The sequence below is a fragment of the Pogona vitticeps genome, chromosome 4 (genome assembly GCF_051106095.1).
Source record: "Pogona vitticeps strain Pit_001003342236 chromosome 4, PviZW2.1, whole genome shotgun sequence".
Taxonomy (NCBI): Eukaryota; Metazoa; Chordata; class Lepidosauria; order Squamata; family Agamidae; genus Pogona; species Pogona vitticeps.
Window position 1 is genome coordinate 1,233,237 of NC_135786.1, and position 18,303 is coordinate 1,251,539.

Genomic DNA, 18,303 nt, shown 5'->3' on the forward strand with positions numbered 1-18,303 from the left:
GACGGTGCACCGAACACGTGTTTATTGAGAGAGCCGGTGGTTGAGAAGGCTGAAGGCGGGATGGTCGGGGGAGCGGGAGAGCCGCGGGGCGGGGAGCGCTCCTTACAGGCAGCTTGCGACTGCCCTCCCAAGGGGTCCCGAAGCGTCCGAGCGGGGTCTTCCATAGGGTTTCTCCGGACCGGCTTCCATCCCGGGAGCCTCCTAGGCTGCAGGACCTGTGAAGACATCAAGCGAAGCTGGTGAAAAGGGGCCCCGGGCGGTGGCGTTGGATAGAGAGGGGTGGGAGGGGAGGGGGAGGATATGACAGGACAGGGGGCCCTTTCGGAGGATGCCGGATGTGTCAGTGGCAGGGGGTTGCGCAGCCCTTGTGTGTAGAGTCCGGGAAGAGCTTGGCTGCCTGCCTGTGCAGCCGGAGACACTCTGATGTCTGATGCCTGGGAGGGGTGGAAACGCCTTCCCCCCTCCTCCATTTGAAAGGTTTAAACACCAAGCTCCTTCCGCCCCAAAACGGGGATTGGCAGAGGTGAAATAAATCACTCAAAATCAAAGAAGATTTGGTTTTCCTTCCTCCCAGTCTGGCTGAATGACCAGGGTTCCCCATCCCGCCTTTTCTGAGTTGAACGCCCTGAGCGCAACCTCCTAGATTTTTAAAAATCTCCAGTTCTTCGTGTTACATACAGCACTGATGTTACCTGTCTGTCATGGGTTTGGAGGGAAAGTTCCATCCTATGGGGAGTGGAAGGCGGGACATCAGGAGGAGGGGCTGTACTGTATATATATGTGGAGCGTGTGTGAGGAGATGCTGGGAGATGCTGGGAGACGCTGGGATGTGACGAAGCAGCAGCTGGGAAGAAGAAGCTGTTGTGGGAGTCTGTGTGTCAGACAGGGTACTTCTGTGTGTCAGAGTACCAACCTGATAGGTTCAGGTGTCTGTTGGTTAGCCAGAACTGATAGGTTCAGGGTCTGTGCTTCAAGTTATGGGTTCTGTGTGAACCAAACTGTATGCTTGTATGAGTGAGAATAAGCCACGTTACTTTATCCTATTCACCTGATTGTTTATTTTTCCCTGTGTGTATTTAAAATAAACCTTATTCTTTTATTGTTTAAAAATCCATCCCTGGTCTGTGTGACTTCTTACAGGGAATGGTTGGTGGCAGCTTAGTGTAACTGTGTGACATATCCCAGTAGGTCTGGGTTTGTCACATTGATTGGTGTCCAGCGTGTGGGATACGACTGGTCCAGTTGTCCAGCGGTCCAGCAAAGCCTTGGCAAGTGTGCCCAGAGCAAGGGGGTCTAGTCAGGGACAATCTGAGGCGCGTAGGTAATCTTCTAGGTGTACCTCACGGGGAGGTGCGCTAGTAGAAGAACGTGCCAACTGGGGAGACTTAGATTAGGGTGCTCTGAGGTAGCCTAGTTTTGGCGGGAAAAAGCTGAGGCAAAACTGCGTAGTAACAGTGATCTAGCTTGCCAGCTGAGAGGCCCAGCAGAGGGGGGTAGGCTCTGACTCGATACTGTTGCAAGTTAGTGCTGAAGAACAGCAGCAATCTCTAGGGAGAGCTGGTTCTGAGGCAAGAAGGAAAAAAGTGGTCGTTTTATTTTGAGGCTTGACTTTTTAAAGCAGCCTGTTCTGAGGGGGGGATTATGCCCTTGACTCGAAGCCAGATGGCAGAAATGAGTGATGTGAAAGACCCCCAGATTGACCAAGGTTCTGAGGATGAATTTGGCTCAGTGCAGGGTGACAGCACAGGAGAGCAGAACCCAGAACTCAGAAAATTGCTCATAGCCCAACAGCATGAACTGAGGATGAGGCAATTTGAAGTGGAGGAAAAGGAAAGGGAAAGGCAATTTGAAAGGGAGGAAAGGGAGAGAGAGAAACAAAGGCAATTTGAATTAGAGAGAGAGAGAATGGAGAGGGAGGAAAGATTGGAGAGAGAGAGAATGGCGTTTGAATTAAGAAAACTGGAACTGATGAACCAGAACAATAATAACAATAGGGATTCTGAGGGAGGCCAACTGTCTAAAGCTGACCTGAAGAAATTCCCTGTGTACCACAAGGGAGATTGTCCTGAGGTGTTCTTTTCCTTAGTGGAAAGAGCGTTTGTGGACTTCTCAGTGAGGGAAACTGAGAAGATGACCATCATGCGATCTTTAATCAGTGGTAGCCTGGCTGAGGTCTATGCCGAGATGCCTGAGGAACTGATGAAAGATTTTGCAGAGTTTAAAAAACTGGTCTTTGCCAGACATGGGATAAATGCGGAGCAGCTGAGACAAAGATTCAGGTCCCTCACCAAGAAACCAGAACAGACTTTTACCCAAGTGGGGGCCCAATTGGTGAGGCTGCTCGAGAAATGGCTATCGCAGGAAGGGACAGAGACCTATGAGCAGCTTAAAGATTTGATAGCGCTGGAACAGTTCTATTCAGTCCTGCATGGGGAATTGAAATTCCAGGTGAGGGAAAGGAAACCTAAATCTGTGGCAGCAGCCGCAGAGATCGCAGATTTTATTTCCCAAATAAGAAAGCCCTTGGGTGAGGGGAAATCTGTAGGTAAACCCAAAGAAACCTACAGCAAGTACTCTCAGGGACCAGGGAAAAGCCAGCAAGGGGGAGGGGCCCATGGTGAAGGGAAGCCCTCAGACATGAAACCAAGACCTCAGATTTTGGAGGGAAAACCAAAACAAGATGAGAGAGAATCAAAATACACCAGAAAATGTTATTTCTGTCAGGGAAAGGGTCATCTAATCTCAGAATGTGAGAAATTAAAGCAGCTAAAAGGAATGGTGCCTCAGAATGCTAGTGGGACCAAGCCAAAAGCTGTGTTCTGTGTCCAGAAAGAGCAAGGCTCAGTGTCACTGAGGGAGCCTGTTGCCATGGCTACTCAGTCTGGAACAGCTACCTCTGCTGACCAGGCTGAGGAAAATGGTCCTCTTGTGGAGGTAAAGCGCTGCTTGCTGGTGAAAACAGATTCTCAGTTGTTTGAGACAGCCGGGGTGGACGTAGGAATACTTGACCGTCAGTATAGGGGGCTGCGGGACACTTGTTCCCAGGTAACCCTGTGCCATCCAGATATCATCCCTAGGGAGTTTATAATCCCAAATGAGAGCATGAAGGTGGCAGGGATTGAGGGGCAGGTAATCTCTCTGCCAGTAGCAGAGGTACCTGTCAACTTTCAAGGCTGGAGGGGAGATTGGCGGCTAGCGATTTCATCGACTCTGCCAGCAGCCGTGCTCGTGGGAAATGACCTGGCTGAACATGTGAAACGGGTGCTAGTGATTACACGCTCACAAGCCACCACGGGGACAGTTCAGGGGGGTAATGATGAGCCAGAGACGGAAGCAGAGGGGAGTTCAGAAGCTGTGGTGGAAACCTTAACCACAGACAGCAGATTTGGACAGGAGCAAAAGGCAGACGCCACTCTCCAAAAGTGTTTTGAACAGGTGACGGAAGCCCAGCTAACACCTGAAACCCCAGTGAGATTTCTAGAGAAAAAGGGGATTTTATATAGAGAAACCCTGAGGAATATCTCAAAAGGGGGAGATGGGATCAGAAGTCAGCTGGTGGTACCTGAAAAGTATCGCCCCATGATCTTACAAAGGGGTCACTCTGACATGTTTGCTGCACACTTAGGGGTGAAAGGGCCCCTTGATTTGATCAAACAAAATTGGGAGCAGATCACCCAGGATGACCCACAAGACGTTGTGACTTACATAGACACCTTGATGAATGACCTAAAAAGAAATCTAGAGCTGGCAGCAGAAAACCTGCAAGCTCAGAAGGTCAGACAGAAAACATGGTATGACCACAAAGCTAGAGAGAGGCACTTTGACCCAGGGGAGGAAGTGCTTTGGCTTAGGCCCTGCAGAGAGAATAAACTGCAGCTCAAATGGGCAGGACCATATAGGGTCATTTCCAAGATGTCAGACCTGAACTACCTTATAGAGCAGGAGGAGAACCAAGCAAGGAGGGTGGTTCATGTGAATGCCCTAAAACCCTACTACAGAGGGGAACAGAGGGTTTTATTCGCGATAAAAGCAGCTGAGAGTGAGGAAGCGGAATTACCCTTCTGGGAGGGTAGAGGGGAAGTAAAATACAACCCAGAGGAGGTAAAGATCAGTCCTGCACTCACCCAAGACCAGCAGCAAGAACTAAAAATGCTGCTTAGTAAATATCAACAGGTGTTTTCCAACAAGCCGGGGATAGTGAAGGGAGTGATGCATCGGATCCACACAGGGGATGCACCCCCGCAGGCAGTATCCCCATACCGAGTAACGGGACCCTATAGGGACAAGGTGCGGAAGGAGCTGGACGAGATGCTGAGGGAGAACATAATCGTCCCCTCTTCTAGTCCTTGGTCCTCTCCGATAGTCCTTGTGGACAAGCCTGATGGGAGCATTAGGTTTTGTGTCGATTACAGGAAATTAAACCGTGTAACCACTCCTGATGCCTACCCAATGCCCAGGCTAGACAACCTGATTGAAACCATAGGGGGTTGTCGGTTCATCTCATCATTGGACCTGGTAAAGGGATATTGGCAATTAAGAATTGATCCCAGGGATCAAGAAAAGACTGCCTTTTGCAGCCCTTTTGGTCTCTATGAGTTTCGAGTCCTGAGCTTTGGTCTCAGAAATGCACCAGCCACATTCCAAAGGCTGATGGACCAGACCTTGGCAGGGCTCAGTGACTTTACAGTGGCCTACATTGACGACATAGGGATCTTCAGTAATACCTGGGAAGATCACCTGATACACCTGGAGTTAGTGCTGCAGAGGTTAAGTGCAGCAGGGCTAACAGTAAAGGCCAGCAAGTGTCAGCTGGGTAGCCCAGAAATAAAATACTTGGGTCACATGGTAGGGGGAGGAATGATAAAACCCCTGGAGGCCAAAATAGAAGCAGTTCGTGATTGGCCTAGACCCAACACCAAGAAAAAGGTCAAATCATTTCTTGGGTTGGTGGGCTACTACAGAAAGTTCATCCCGAGGTTTAGCGAGATTGCGGCTCCGCTGACCGATCTGACGAGGAAGACGGCTGATGACCGCATCCCGTGGACCAGCGACTGTGAGGCGGCGTTCCAGAGGTTGAAGGAGGCGTTAATCAACTATCCTGTCCTGCGTGCTCCAGACTTCGACCGGGAGTTCATCATCTACACCGATGCGTCTAACAGCGGGGTAGGAGCAGTTCTGTGCCAGGAGGATGGGAATGGTGACCAGCATCCAGTGTCCTACCTGAGTAGGAAACTTCAAAAAGGTGAGAGACATTTGGCAACCGTGGAGAAGGAGTGTTTGGCCATAGTCTACGCGATCCAGAAGGCCAAGCCTTACATCTGGGGAAGACATTTTATTCTGTGTACTGACCATTCACCATTGCAATGGTTAAAGACAATGAAAACCCACAATAGCAAACTTATGAGGTGGGCTTTAAACCTACAGGACTATGACTTTGAAGTGAAGGTGGTCAGAGGGTCAGTGAACTGTGTTGCTGACGCCTTATCAAGAAGACCTGAAGAATGAAGACGGCGAAAGAAACATGGACTATATGTATATATATTGATGATAAAAAGTAAAATGTACCTGTTTTGTTTGAAGTTGGTTTGTATGAATAAAGGTAAATTGATGTAATGTATATGGTAAATGTTTAAATGCCTAATTGCTATGGTTAACTTAGAATGTAAGTATGAGTAAGTATAATATGGTATGTATAACTGTTGTTGTGTATTTTATACAGGTTGTTTTTTGGTGAAAAGCACCTTAGCTTTCCCCCTACAAAACAACTTATAAAGAGGGGAGGTGTTACATACAGCACTGATGTTACCTGTCTGTCATGGGTTTGGAGGGAAAGTTCCATCCTATGGGGAGTGGAAGGCGGGACATCAGGAGGAGGGGCTGTACTGTATATATATGTGGAGCGTGTGTGAGGAGATGCTGGGAGATGCTGGGAGACGCTGGGATGTGACGAAGCAGCAGCTGGGAAGAAGAAGCTGTTGTGGGGGTCTGTGTGTCAGACAGGGTACTTCTGTGTGTCAGAGTACCAACCTGATAGGTTCAGGTGTCTGTTGGTTAGCCAGAACTGATAGGTTCAGGGTCTGTGCTTCAAGTTATGGGTTCTGTGTGAACCAAACTGTATGCTTGTATGAGTGAGAATAAGCCACGTTACTTTATCCTATTCACCTGATTGTTTATTTTTCCCTGTGTGTATTTAAAATAAACCTTATTCTTTTATTGTTTAAAAATCCATCCCTGGTCTGTGTGACTTCTTACAGGGAATGGTTGGTGGCAGCTTAGTGTAACTGTGTGACATATCCCAGTAGGTCTGGGTTTGTCACACTTCGCATTCCATAAGGTAGTGAAAATATTTTGCATATTTGGCCAGGTTGTCGTTTCGGTGAGCCTCCCCATGGTGGCCCCTGCGTGGCTTTCCTGGCTTCATCTCTCCTTGAGAGGGGAGGGGGCGACCCCTGTCTGCGCCCCTGGGCCGGCACCCTCCTCCGCCTAGGAGTCCCCGCAGCTTTTCCTCGGCTTCTCCTAAGAAAAGGAGGCTCGCCTCCCCCACCCTGCCTGCACCTTTCCTGACAAGGAGGGGTCACTCGTGGAAACTCAACTGGTGCCCACAGTCGTCCCCCTCTCAGAAAGGGCAGCCTTTCCCATGGGGGGGCCTCTGTTCCATTTCTGGTCTTTCAGAGCCCCTGGGAGGATGGACAGAGCCCCCCCCAGGCTTTGACCTTGGGGGCCAGCTTCTCCACCCTAAACATGGCCTCTTCCACTTCCGTGAGGGGGGAACAACTCCAGGGAGGGCTCCCGAGGATGGGCAGGGGAAGTGGAGGGAAGGGCCTGGCAGCAGGCGGGCACCACCCACTTTGCGGTGCGAGGGGAAGGTCTCCTCCAGGAGCCCCTTGCAGGCCTCTTCTGGGAGCCCAAGGGCCCGGCCAGGAGTGGAATTGGGGTTTGGGTGCAGGAGACGGCCATGGATGCTGAAGCAGACAAACAGCAGCCGAGCAGCCTAGAAATGGGACTCCTTGGTTTTCAGCTGGGGGCCGGGCAAATTGAGCAGAAAGAGGTGTGATGATTTGTGTTTTTATGTGTATTAGAATGGGATATGTAGTCCTAAGATTGTCCCAATAGCATCCATCTTGAATTAATGTCTGTGTCTGTGGTAGGAAAATTTTACATGCTGTTTCAGAGAAGCTTCGTTCTCTGGTTATCTAGTTGCTAAGGAGAGCCAGAGAGTTACATTCCTGATAGTCATAATAATTCTGCTACAAGACATGATAACAACTCAAGCTCCCATGAGAAAGTTAGGAGGGACAACAAGACCCAGGAGGGGTGTTCCTTATGAAGAATTCTGGGAAGAAGAAGGAGGTTGGTAAGGAGTGGGGAAAAGATGGAGTTTGACTGAGAAAGGACAGACATGTGCTTTTCCCCAAAATGGATTATAACTTTTGAATGGAGCCTTTTTGCCAACATGGACTAATGGATTACAACTGGATTTTACCTTACCTGTTGGACTATGGACTGTGAAGTCTCAAGATATGTAAGAATGACTACGCTTATGCATTATCCTAGTTTAGAATGCATTTCTTGTTTTATTTTTATAGCTGGAGTGGTGGGGGTGATCTGTCAGCCTTGATATGAAAATGTTTCTAACTGAAATGCTTTACTATAATCTGAATTCTTTTCTGAACCATATGTTTTAATAAAGCAGTAATGTTTTGGAATTGCATGGATTGGTTTCTTGAACAGACTAACCTATCTAATTGGCCATGTGTATTTGCTACCATATAGAGCCCAGATCTGCCTGAGTGTAAACTCATGGATTGTCTGTGCTTCTTGTTTGTACTTAACAAAGGGGATGGACTTGAGGAAGGAAAATTAGTGCAGGGCCTGGCTGAGATCTAGGGCTCGTCTTAGCTGAAAAGGACTGACTAATTTTCTGGAATCTCTCCTTCTCCGGCTTCCCCTTAATCTCCTTGGAGATGGGGGATTGCTTACAAGAGGCACATGTGGGGGTGACAGATGGGAGCCTGTTATGGTCTGTGTGCATTCGTGTGTGTGTGCAAGCACTATCTCTCCAACTTACTGGCTGGGAAACAGATGTTGCTGCAGCCCTGAGGGCAACATTTCTCTCTTCCTTTGCAGTCGGAATCTTGACGGCATTCCAGTTTGCAGGGCAGACCAGGAGGGAGTTTGAACTTGGGGCATTCGCCAGGCTTTACTGGGGGGAGAAAGGAAACGGGAAGTGTGAATCCAGCTGAAGGCACGGGAAAATCTGAAGCCATAGGGAGAGGGAAGGCAGCGTGGGTTTGCCCAGCCTGGAGGGCTGCCAGTCTGCAAGGCCTCTCCCCAAAGATGTTGTCCCGGCCACTTGGTCTCTTTGCCATCTTCTTTCTTCTCCTCCAGGGTTCCTGGGTGATTTGCTGCGTGTTTGGAGTCGAGCATCAACATTGACAGGTAACATGAGTGGGGAAGGGAGACAAGGATAGGCAAAGAGAGGGGGCCAAGCGGGACACCTAGGATAGTTCATACTAAAAGATCAAAAAATATAATTGGAGTGATCAGAGATAAATCAGGAAAGAATTGTAGCCTAATGAAAGAAAAATTAGATACTACAAGAATTAGAAAAAGAGATAAAGATTGAAGAGATTATAGAGATCATCAACAAACTAAAAAATGGTAAAACTTCAGGCTTTGATGGAATGGGATCAGAATATTATAAAGCTTTTAAATCAATACTGACCCCCAAATTAAAAATACTTTATAATGGGATCTTGGAAGGAGAGAAAATACCATCTCTTGGAAACATACATTAATACAGTGGTGCCTCGCATAGCGATCGCTCCGTATAGCGATGAAATTGCTTTGCGATGGACTTTTTGCCATTGCAAAAGCGATCGCTTTGCGATGGCCCCTATGGGGAAATTTCACTTTGTGATGATCGCACGGAAGCAATAATCGCAAAGCCCTCATTTTTTCACAGCTGATTGGCGGTTTCAAAATGGCCACCGGGTAAACAAAATGGCAGCGCACTGTGTTTCCTCGCTTGAGAGGCACCGAAAATGGCCGCCCCATGGTGGATCTTTGCTTAAAGGTGAGTTTTTAGCCTATAGGAATGCATAAATTGCGTTTTAATGCATTTCTATGGGCTTTTTATTTTCGCTTAGCGATGTTATGGCTTAGCAGCGATTTTTCCTGCACGGATTAACATCACTAAGCGAGGCACCACTGTAACGCTTATTCCAAAACCCAAAAAAGGTATGACAGACCCAAGTTCATATATACCTAGTTCATTATTAAATCAAGATGCAAAGATATTTACCGCAATCCTGGTAAATAGAATGAATAAGTTTATTGTAAAATATATTAAAGAGGATCAAAATGGGTTTTTACAGGGAGACAAATGGAAAATTTAACTAGGAGGGTTTTGAATATTGTATATATTATAGAAAAATATAATTCAAAGGCAGGTATTTTATCATTTGATATTTTTAAGGCATTTGATTGTGTAGAATGGCCAACATTAAAGATTCTCTTAAAGGGTTGGGGGTTTGGAAAGAAATTTAGAGGGGTAATAAATCAATTATATGTGTAGAATACTTCAACAGTAATTGTTAATGATGGGATGAGAGAACAGATAGCTCCAGACCGAGGCACTAGACAAGGTTGCCCTCTTTCTCCAGTTCTGTTTTGTTTGATTATTGAAATGTTTGCAAATGCAATAAGGAATGATTTGAAGGTATGGGTGGCAGCGAAAAGGACGTGTGTTCCTGTGTGGAGCCCAAGGAAATTGGGGCCACAAAGGGCTGATCGCCACACAGGTAGATACAGAAACATATTTATTTGGTATGATCAAGAAATATAAGTTAAATTAATAGCCTGTTTTTAAGGACAATGTTTTTAGTTTAATTAGGCATCCTTCAGTCTCGAAAGACTATGGTACCGTGCTCTGTATGGAGGACTTGGTGCAGCGTCTAATGTGGCTGAGGAGGCCAATTCGAGAGTGACAATCCCTTCCACACTGAGGACAAATCCAATCTGTCCCCTGTCCGGCTCCCTGGTTTTGCTGCTTTTGTGACTTCCTCCTTGCCTCAGCCTGCTGGGCAAGGGTCTCTTCAAATTGGGAGAGGCCGTAATGCAGTGCCTGCCTCCAGGCTGAACGCTCAAATGTCAGGGTTTCCCATCTGTTGAGGTCTATTTCTAAGGCCTTCAGATCTCACTTGCAGATGTCCTTGTAATGCAGTTGTGGTCTCCCTCTGGGGTGCTTTCCCTGCACTAATTCTCCATACAGGAGATCCTTTGGAATCCGACCATCAGCCATTCTCACGACGTGCCCAAGCCAACGTAGTCATCACTGTTTCATCGCTGAAAATTCCAGCTCGTTCTAGGACTACTCTGTTTGGAACTTTGTCCTGCCAGGTGATACCAAAAATCCGTCGGAGGCAACGCATATGGAAGGTGTTCAGCTTCCTCTCCTGCCGTGCACAAAGGGTCCAGGACTCACTGCAGTACAGGAGTGTGCTTAGGACACAGGCTCTATAGACCTGGATTTTCGTATGTGTCGTCAGCTTCTTATTGAGCCATACTCTCATTGTGAGTCTAGAGAACATGGTGGCTGCTTTGCCAATGCGTTTATCCAGCTCGACATCCAGAGAGAGGGTGTCAGAGATGGTTGAGCCAAGGTACACAAAGTCATGAACAACCTCCAATTCTTGTGTGGAGATGGTAATAGAGGGAGGTGAATCCACGCCTTGGCCCATGACTTGTGTTTACTTCAGGCTGATTGTTAGTCCAAAGTCTTGGCAGGCCTTGCTGAAACGATTCATGAGTTGTTGGAGGTCTTCAGCAGAGTGGGCAACAATGACTACATCATCTGCGAAGAGGAAGTCCCGCATGTATTTCAGTTGGACTTTGGTCTTTGCTCTCAATCTAGAGAGATTAAAGAGCTTTCCATCTGATCTAGTCCGGAGATAGACACCCTCGGCTGCAGTTCCAAAGGCATGCTTCAGCATGACAGCAAAAAAGATCCCAAAAAGGGTTGGTGCGAGGACACAGCCCTGTTTCACTCCGCTTCGGATGTCAAAGGGGTCTGATGTTGAGCCGTCAAAAACTACAGTGCCTTTCATTCCCTCATGGAAAGATCTGATGATGTTAAGGAGACGAGGTGGATATCCAATCTTAGGAAGTATTTTAAAAAGGCCATCCCTGCTAACCAGATCAAATGCTTTTGTAAGGTCTATGAAGGCCACTAGGAGTGGCTGTTGTTGTTCCCTGCATTTCTCCTGCAGCTGTCGGAGGGAGAATACCATGTCAGTGGTGGATCTATTAGCTCGAAATCCGCACTGTGATTCTGGGTAGACTCTGTCTGCAAGCACCTCTTCAGCACAACACGGGCAAGCAGCTTCCCTACAACGCTAAGAAGAGAGATGCCACGGTAGTTATTGCAGTCGCCCCTGTCTCCTTTGTTCTTGTACAATGTGACGATGTTTGCATCCTTCATGTCCTGTGGTACTCCACCTTCCCTCCAGCAGAGACGAAAGACTTCATACAGTTCAGTGGTGATGATCTCCTTATAGCATTTCAGCATTTCAGCAGGGATGTTATCCTTTCCAGGTGCCTTGCCGGAGGCAAGGGAATCCAAAGGCGCTTTTATTTCTGCTAAGGTTGGTTCGCTGTCCAGCTCTTCCAAGACAGGCAGGCACTCAATGTTATTTAATGCTTCTTTGGTTACTACATTCTCTCTGGAATATAGCTCAGAGTAGTGCTGTACCCAGCGTTCCATCTGCTGTGCTCGGTCCTGGATGAGCACACCTGTAGCAGACTTCAAGGGTGCAGATTTCTTCTGTATTGGACCTAAGGTCTGCTTGATACCATCATACATTTCTTTGATGTTGCCTGTGTCTGCTGCTATCTGTATCTGAGAGCAGAGCTGGAGCCAATAATCATTGGAGCATCTCCTGGCAATCTGTTGGACTTGGCTACGAGCAGCTCGAAGAGCTTGCAAGTTGTACTCGCTAGGACAGGCTTTGTATGCTGCAAGAGCTCTTCTCTTATCCTCAATGGCTGGCATTAACTCCTCTGAATGGGTTTCGAACCAGTCAGCCATCTTTTTGGTCTTCTTGCCAAAGGTGGACAAGGCGGTGTTATAGACAGTGTTCTTGAAGTGTTCCCATCGTTCAGGTGCATTTGCATTAGCTGGACCTGGAAGGACTTCCTCAAGTGCTTGGGCAAATTCCTTCACTTTTCTTTGATCGCAAGTCTTGCTGATGTCAATACGTGGTCTTCCTTCCTTTTTCGTGTGATATACTCTCTTTGTTCGTAGTTTTACTCTACTACACACCAGGGAGTGATCAGTATCACAATCAGCACTCTGGTAACTGCGTGTGATTGTAATACTAGGAAGGCTGGAACGTCTAGTGAGGATTAGATCGAGCTGATGCCAATGCTTGGATCTTGGATGCCTCCAGGAAACTCTGTGTTGCAGTTTCGTGTTAAAGAATGTGTTGCTGACACAAAGACCATAATAGCAGCAAAACTCCAGCAAGTGTTGGCCATTTTCATTCATCTTTCCAATGCCAAAACGGCCTAGACAAGTGGGCCAAGAATTATGATCAGCACCAACTCTAGCGTTAAAGTCTCCAAGAATGAATAGTGCCTCTCTTTCAGGGACTTTTTTGTTAGTAGCTGCCAGATCGTCATAGAATTTGTCTTTCACTTCTGGAGTGGATGACAGTGTTGGTGCATATGCACTAATGAGGGTTACTGGTCCTGCTGATGAGTGGAGCTGCAGAGACAGGATTCTTTCACTCCCCGCAGTAGGTGGAACAATGCATCTCAGAAGAGTATTTCTGACTGCAAAGCCGACACCATATTCCCTGGTCTCATTCGATGGTTTTCGCTGCCAGAAGAATGAGAAGTTTTTTTCTTTGACAGATCCCGAGTCTGGAAATCTTGTCTCTTGCAGGGCAACAATGTCCATCTGCAGTCTACTCTTACTCCAAGCGGAGCAAGAGCCCGAGGAAGCTGCCCAGGAGTTTCCTCAGCCGACAGACAGGTGGGCTAGCTGGCAGGCTGCAGTTCTGGATGGAGGACAATGTTAAACATCTGGTATAAGTACAGAAAGAATTTATGTCCATTTAATTATCCATTAGGACTAATCACTGAAATAGAGAATTTTCCTGTCAATATGAAAGTTTATGTTGAATTATTTAAAGAAAAAAAGTGATTAGACTAAAAGATTGGTTGTATAAAATGAGATTGAAAGAGCAAATGAATCAAATCCTTCAGAATAAGAATATTTCATGGTTGAACTATTTGCAGTTAGAAAGATGGACTAATGAATGGGTAAAGAAGTATAACAAAGATAGAGAATATACGAAGTATTGACAAGGGGCAAGGATGAGGTTCTGATATAACATATATGAAGTACCGGCTTTAAGACAACACATGCTATTTGATTCACATGTACTTAACATTCATAATCAGTATTTTACACAACTAATCATACCTTGTACCTGTAATTGAAATATGAGTTCTTACTATTTCCTTACTATAATGATATTCTATATGCATGTTGTATCTGTACTTTATATGCATTTTCTATAGTCAATATATTTTGTATCCTCATTTCTCTCTTGGTGCTCCTGACCCCTCCCGCTTGGAGAAAACCTACATTATCACACGGCTGTTCCCCATTCAAGGCCAACCCAGAACAACAACAATGTATAATTCACTCAGGACTGTAACTTCTACCCTCACTCATAGCTCATTTGGGAACATATTTAAAGATAAGCTGCACAATGGGTCACACAAATTCACAAACTTGGCAGCCACTAACCCAGAGGTCCAAAGGGAGGGGGGTTTGGGATACAACAAATTCACAAACTTGGCAGCCACTAACCCAGAGGTCCAAAGGGAGGGGGGTTTGGGATACAATTTGGATATTTTCTTCCAACTATCATGGCCAATAGGATGACCCAACAGGCACCCATAGGGTTCAGGAGACCAATAGGAGATGCTGTGCTGTGTAAGAAAACTTATAAAATGCTTTACCAATGGATGATGGGGGCTCCCGGTCCGCCTTTTAGGAACGAGGCCCAGCTATATGTTTAATAAATTGGCTTACATATAGACTGATCGATGCACTGTCTTTATCTGTTATCCCTGCCGGAGAATTGGGACCAAAATTGGGTGGTAACAGTATGAACAATTTCTATTATCATATGAAGATATTCAGATGACTGATTTAGTAAAGGGAGCAGTGAGTAAAATTTATAGATTCTTTCTTGACTTAGAAGAAGAAGAGAATGAGAAAGAAGGATTGACGTTAGTGTGAGAACAGGAAAAAGAATAAATGATGAAGAATGGGGGAAGATGTGGAAAATGAGGGTTTTAAGATTTATATCAGTGAGAATAAGAGAAAAAATTTTCAAATTGGGTTTAAGATGGTATTTGACACCGATAAAATTGAATAAAATTAATGCTAGTTATTTGAATGTCTGTTGGAAATGTGAGAAGGTAATTGGTACATACTTCCATATGTGGTGGGAATGTGAAAAAGTACAAAGATTTTGGAAACTAATTTTTAAAGAACTAAATGATATCTGTGAAAAAGATATAGGATTTAATCCTGAGATTGCTCTGTTATCGATATTTGAAAATGTGGAATATGATAAGATGACTAAAGAATTGATTACTAATTTATTATCATCAGCTAGATTAATAATAGCTAGGCAATGGAAATCAAAATCTGAATTACGAATGGAAGAATGGTATAATGAAATATGGAATATAGCTATAAATAAGCTAATTTGTAATTTAAAGGTTAAGAAAGGAGAGATGAAAAAGAATATTTTTAATGATATATGGGGCAGATTTTTGGAATATGTGCTAACAAGAGGAAAAGGGAAAGCTCCAAATCAGGAATCGATACAGTTCTGGAGAAGAGGACAATAAAAGAAGAAGATTATTGCAAGAGGTCCCATCCATGGTGGTGGGGAACACAGTTAATTTGTATTTTGGTTTATGTATTTTATGTTTATGTTATAGCTTAAAAAATGACAGTTAACACGAGTGGGGGAGGGAGACAAGGACAGGCAAAGAGAGGGGGCCAAGCGGGACACCTTGGAAATGGCTCCCAGGTGCCTTCTCTCCCAAAGTTTGCCCCTTCTGAAGAGCAGGTAGACTCCTTTTCTCAGGCTCACTTCCTTCCTCCTTCTCCTCCTCCAGGAGGCAGTGGAGGAGACGGGGAGGAGGGACAGGAGCAGGGAGCGGGTTCCAGGGCAGAAAGTCTTATCTCTCTCTCTCTGTCTGTCTGTAGGTCTGTTTATCTATCTAATTTTGTATATTTATATATGCAATATATAGCTCCTAGAGGAGGTCTTTTCCTTGCTATACCTATATAATCTCTTCATTCACAAGTCTGTTTATTTTTTTTAAGCCTACAGAGAAACAGGAGAGCCGGTGTGGTGGGGAAAAAGAGTCAATTCTAAACTCCTTTTTGAACCTCGTGCCCACCTTGAAAAGCTTTTCAGAGTCACCCGAGGATCATCAGGAGAGGCCTTCCACCACCCTCACAGATGCCTTTGGTGGGGACACGGGCCTTTTCTGCAGCTTCTCCCAAACGGTGGAACTCCCTCCCACTGGAGGCCTGCCGGGCCTCCTCATGGCTGTCCTTCTGCAAGCAGGCAAAGAGATTTTTCTCTTCAGCCAAGCTTTCCCTGAGGGATTGGCAGCCTGAGAGGGGTTTCTGGATACATTATTGTACTTTAGTCCTTTGAATGTTTTTTGGTTTTGCCTATGTTTTTTGTAGGGTGTTTGTTTGGTCCTTTTTAGTCTTTGGATATGCACGGTGAGCTTTTATGTTGTCTTTTAGTGAGGTAAGCTGCCTTGAGTCCTTTTAATGAGAAAGCCAGGGAAAAGATGTTTTCAATGAATGAATGAATGAATGAATGAATGAATGAATGAATGAATGAATTTTGCTGGCATGTGGCAACAGCATGGTGCAGAGGGGCATATCCCCAGCAACCGCTCCCTCCTGAACGGCTCCTTTTTCAGAGCTGCTCTGCTGGAATCAGACTGTGCTAGAAGGGAGCTCCCAGCCCACGAGGCACCTGGTTCGTATGTAGAGGATTTGCATGGTCCTGAAATTGAAGGACAATCTCTGGGAGATGGAGGGTTATGGAGCAGCCAAGCAAAGGAACCCAGTGCAGTAAGATCCTGTTGGTAGCCTGGCATGTGGAGACTTCTCTCCCTCTCCTTCTGTCTCTCTCTCTGTGATAAAATTGCTCTCACCTTACCCCCACATTTTCAACATTAAGAGAAAAAAAATCATTTACCATAGAGGACTGGGCTCTGGCAAGTGAGGCCGCAACCGTTGCTGCAGCACTTCAGGTTCCGAGGGCACTTGTAATCCGAAGAGCATTCTTCCACACACAGGCCAGGTCCCGTGGACCTGGGGCACGTTCCAGGCTTAGCTGGAACGAAACATGCCCGTTACCTCCAGAACTGGGGAGAGGATGCTCTTTCAAGCCATTTCAACTTGGGGGGACCAGACCTAACCCTGTGGGGGAATGCCCCTCCCCAAGGTTGCTAAGCTGTTGGCTGATTCTACCTGGATGACGTGACAGCTGCCTCCAAGAGGAGCCGTGGCTACTACCCAATCTTCTTTCTCAAAGTGGTAGGGAGCTAATTTCAAAAGCCTTTCATTTGAGCCGGTCCTGATGGCATTATGTAACCATTGTCCTATCTGTATACTGTCAACCGTCTGTGAGCTTGTAAGGTTAATAAACATAGTCCTCTTGGGGACACGGCAGTCTGATTCGAGGTCCTCTTCATTTAATCACCCATCAGGAGCACTGCAGGCAAACATCTTTCTCTGTGTGTGGCTGACTTCTTTAATCTCTCTAAGACTATTTACTATCCTAAATATCTGGTGATCACCATAAACCATCAGCCTTCTCATTTCGCGATTCTACATGACCCCATGAACCCCTCATCACAGGCCGGCTGGGCAGAGAATGACCCCCCCCCCCCCGCACCTTTAAAGATGCATGGGGAGGGCAGGGACCCTGCCTTCAGGCGCCCAGTCTGGAGTGCAAAGTGGTGGCACTGGGCAAGCTGCTTACCAGCACAGCCACAGGAATGAGCAACATACCCATGTCTTGTTGTCCTTGCTCTCCTCACAGCCGGAAAGACCGTGAGATCCAGCACAAGCCAGGAAGTCCCGAGGACCTCCTTAGACTGAGGATGGGGGATCCGTGAGCCTCTGAGCAGTCCTTGCACCTGATGGTTGGGTTAAAGGAAGCCGCTTGGGACCTGATTCTCTATTCTCAGTCATATAGTTCAGTGTCCTCAGTCCAGGATCCCCCGAACTAAAGTCACTCCCCTGCTTCCCAGTCTGGGTATGAGGTGATTGCTACCCTGCGACCGCTTGGTTTTCAGCTGGGAGCCGAGGCACTGGGGGCCGGGCAAATTGAGCAGAAACAGGAGCATGTGGTTGTGACAGATAGGAGCCTGTTACGGTCTCTCTCTCTCTCTCTCTCTCTCTCTCTCTCTCTCTCTCTGTGTGTGTGTGTGTGTGTGTGTGTCCAAGCACTACCTCTCCATCTTACCAGCTGGGAAACAGATGTTGCTGCAGCCCTGACGGCAACATTTCTCTCTCCCTTTGCAGTTGGAATCTTGACGGCATTCCAGTTTGCAGGGCAGACCAGGAGGGAACTTGATTGTGGGGCATTCGCCAGGCTTTACTGGGGGGAGAAAGGAAACGGGAAGCGTGGATCTGGCTGAAGGTGGGGAAAAATCCGAAGCCAGAAGCGGAGGGAAGGCAGCGTGGGTTTGCCCAGCCTGGAGGGCTGCCAGTCTGCAAGGCCTCTCCCCAAAGACGTCTTCCCGGCCACTTGGTCTCTTGGCCATCTTCTTTCTCCTCCTCCAGTGTTGCTGCGTGTTTGGAGTCGAGCACCAACATTGACAGGTAACAGAAGCGGGGAAGGGAGACAAGGACAGGCAACGAGAGGGGACCAAGCGGGACACCTTGGAAATGGCTCCTGTGTGTGCCTTTTCTCCCACAGTTTGCCCCTTCTGAAGAGCAGGTAGACTCCTTTTCTCAGGCTCACTTCTTTCCTCCTCCACCAGGCAGTGGAGAAGATGGGGAGGAGGGACACGGGCAGAAAGTCTTCTCTCTCTCTCTCTCTCTCTCTCTCTCTCTCTGTGTGTCTGTGTGTGTGTGTGTGTGTGCGTTTATGTGTGTGTGTGTGTGTGTGTGTGTCTGTGTCTGTGTCTGTGTGTGTGTCTGTCAGTTGATATGTTTATCTATCTATCTAA

General features: G+C 46.7%; 2 protein-coding genes across 4 annotated transcripts in view; one reads left to right on the forward strand and one right to left on the reverse strand.

The window, feature by feature from the left end:
* Positions 1–18,303, reverse strand: part of LOC140706454 (uncharacterized) — a 23,373-nt gene continuing 5,070 nt past the window's right edge. Inside the window, exons 3-6 of one of the 2 annotated variants that reach the window (XM_072996576.2) lie at positions 17,595–17,729; positions 16,320–16,457; positions 8,069–8,203; positions 1–215 (exon numbers count right to left, since the gene is read on the reverse strand). In XM_072996576.2, coding sequence (XP_072852677.2) covers positions 202–215; positions 8,069–8,203; positions 16,320–16,457; positions 17,595–17,729 — 422 coding nt within the window. In that variant the 3' untranslated portion in view covers positions 1–201. The remainder of the gene's footprint in view (positions 216–8,068; positions 8,204–16,319; positions 16,458–17,594; positions 17,730–18,303) is intronic. The other variant, XM_072996577.2, reaches the window with a different exon arrangement.
* The window catches only part of LOC110080506 (fused toxin protein), a 24,603-nt gene continuing 13,674 nt past the window's right edge, over positions 7,375–18,303 (forward strand). The window contains exon 1 of one of the 2 annotated variants that reach the window (XM_078392240.1): positions 7,375–7,522. The gene's annotated coding sequence lies outside the window, so the exon portion shown is untranslated. Of the gene's footprint in view, positions 7,523–17,675; positions 17,954–18,303 lie in introns of those variants that run through there. The other variant, XM_078392239.1, reaches the window with a different exon arrangement.